At 44.5% G+C, this 2,276-nt stretch overlaps 1 protein-coding gene across 1 annotated transcript in view; it reads left to right on the top strand.

Moving 5' to 3' along the window:
- Nucleotides 1–497, top strand: part of GPR6 (G protein-coupled receptor 6) — a gene marked incomplete at its 5' end in the record, with an annotated part of 889 nt that extends 392 nt beyond the window's left edge. Inside the window, one exon of the mRNA XM_010134495.1 lies at nucleotides 1–497. This exon is cut by the window's left edge and continues 2 nt beyond it. Coding sequence (XP_010132797.1) covers nucleotides 1–497 — 497 coding nt within the window.
- Nucleotides 498–2,276: the final 1,779 nt, after the last annotated feature.

The raw sequence follows: 2,276 nt of genomic DNA, 5'->3' as shown, positions 1-2,276 counted from the left end.
GCCTGGGGCTGCTGCCCGTCCTGGGCTGGAACTGCCTCCACGACCACACCGCCTGCAGCGTCGTCAGACCCTTGACCAAGAGCAACGTGGCGCTGTTGTCCGCCTCCTTCTTCCTCATTTTCCTCATCATGCTCCATCTCTACATCGAGATCTGCAAGATCGTTTGCAGGCATGCCCACCAGATAGCTCTCCAGCAGCACTTTCTGACTGCTTCGCACTATGTCGCCACCAAAAAAGGAGTCTCTACCCTCGCTATAGTCCTCGGGACTTTTGGAGCCAGCTGGCTGCCTTTTGCCATCTACTGTGTAGTGGGGGACCCCGACTACCCTTCCGTATACACGTATGCCACGCTTCTACCCGCTACCTACAACTCCATGATCAACCCCATCATTTACGCCTACAGAAATCAGGAAATCCAGAGGTCCATGTGGGTGCTCTTCTGCGGCTGCTTTCAGGCTAAAGTGTCCTTTCGCTCCCGGTCCCCCAGCGATGTCTGAGTGATTTTCTCTCTGTCGTACCGCACCGAGTGACAATCTCCCCAGTGAACTATGACAGTGCCTGTTCTAAACTTCAAACTACATCGTGAAGTCGTTGGAAACATGCTTAAGTATTAGCACTTTATACATGTTTGTATCTCTGAGAGTGGTTTGGGCTATGGAGTTTTGGGTTCCGTGATGAAAAAAAAGAAAAAAAGATGTGGTTGTATATAAATTTGCACATCACATTTGTGAAGTGAAGACATTCCGATACCGCTTCATTATAGCACCTTATTTCTAGCTGCTGACCTGCCAAAACAGTGTTGCCTTTCTGAAGGGCAGAGAGAAAGAAAGTTGTGTTGGTGCCGTATTTGTATGTGTGTGTGTCGGGGGGGAGGTGTATGTAGGTGTGTGTGTGTGTCTCTACTTTGCTGCACAATGTTGATAAATTATAACATTTTGTATACAAATAAAACCATGGAAGATGTAATATAACTTTCTGCGTTCGGATGCTTTTAGAAATAAGAGAGCTGGCAAATCTGCCAGTGGAGCAGAGTCCCTTTGTTTACTTTTGAAAGCTCCCCGTGTAATTCTGCCTAAAGAGATCATCATTCATTATGGAGATGAAATGCTGCACGAAGAAAGACGCCTTCCTGCTTGCTTGCTTGTTTGTTCTCTTCTTTAGTCTGGTGGAGAGAGAGTGACAAAGAGCACAAACTCCTTCTTATTCTCCAGCAGCCAAAGAAACAAGAAGCCCGGTCAAGCAGGCTGCTAATTACAGTTATCGCCAGGTTTCCAGTAGCTTTCATCTTCAAGATACTTATAATTAGTAAGTTATCAAACTGTGGGGGAAAACGGCTCTAAGCTGAGCTCATTTTTTCCTCTTTTAGTCTAAAAATGGAGGGGCAAAAGGGAAAACATTTTTTTAAAATTCACAGTGTTCTTTCCTAAAAGCCTATAAAATGCCACAATGAATTGACTTTCCTTATCATCTGCAGTTCTGAGGGAAACCTGAATTGTTTCTCCCCTTCCTTCTTCTGCACGGCGTGCTGTAGAAAAATCATTTAAGTGCATCTTTGCTGTCTGCCTGTCTCCCAGCAGTACACAGTTTTCTGATAATCCCACGCCTGAGTGGCTTCGAAGAGCCCATCAGAGGTCAGTGCTGCTCAGGGTTCAGAAACGCTTCCTCACCCAGGGTCAAATCCACCAGCAACTGGTTTCCTTGGAGCAATAGCACGGGCAGCAGGTTTTAGAAGCAACATTGCTCTTATTTATAATCATTTACATCCTGGTTATGTTATAGTTTATCACTATGATTTCAATTGGTATTTAAGGGCTGAAACAGAATTGGTTTTATGTGCCTGGTACCGTAACAAAAGTTTGGACTAACGTGTTTCCCAGTTTGTGACTGGGCAATGCAGCAAGCATTTGCCTCCTGGAGCAGCCGAGGCCACAAGGATCCAACAAGCCTAAGCAAGGCTGTGAATCGATAATACTGTATTTATGTGACTGCAAGAAAACCAGTATTATTTCACTGACAATACAAAGATATTTAATTAAAAAAAAAAAGAAAAAAGCCACTGTATTGCAGACTCTGCTAGCCCCATTATTTTTATCAATTCTAATAATCACAAATGTGACACTGTAATCAGTGACTCAGTTCATCAGGGAACTGTTGCAGTGAGTGGTGGTACAGTTATGATTTAAACCAGATCTTATGACTGATAAGTCAAAAAACGGCTCGAATTAAGAACGCTAAAGTTGCTAGAGAGAAAGTTTCCCCCCCCCCCCCCCCGCCTC

This window comes from Buceros rhinoceros, unplaced genomic scaffold (assembly GCF_000710305.1).
Source record: "Buceros rhinoceros silvestris isolate BGI_N320 unplaced genomic scaffold, ASM71030v1 scaffold30550, whole genome shotgun sequence".
Classification (NCBI taxonomy): Eukaryota; Metazoa; Chordata; class Aves; order Bucerotiformes; family Bucerotidae; genus Buceros; species Buceros rhinoceros.
Note: the sequence above shows the minus strand (reverse complement) of the source record. Positions and strands in the feature narration are given on the sequence as shown.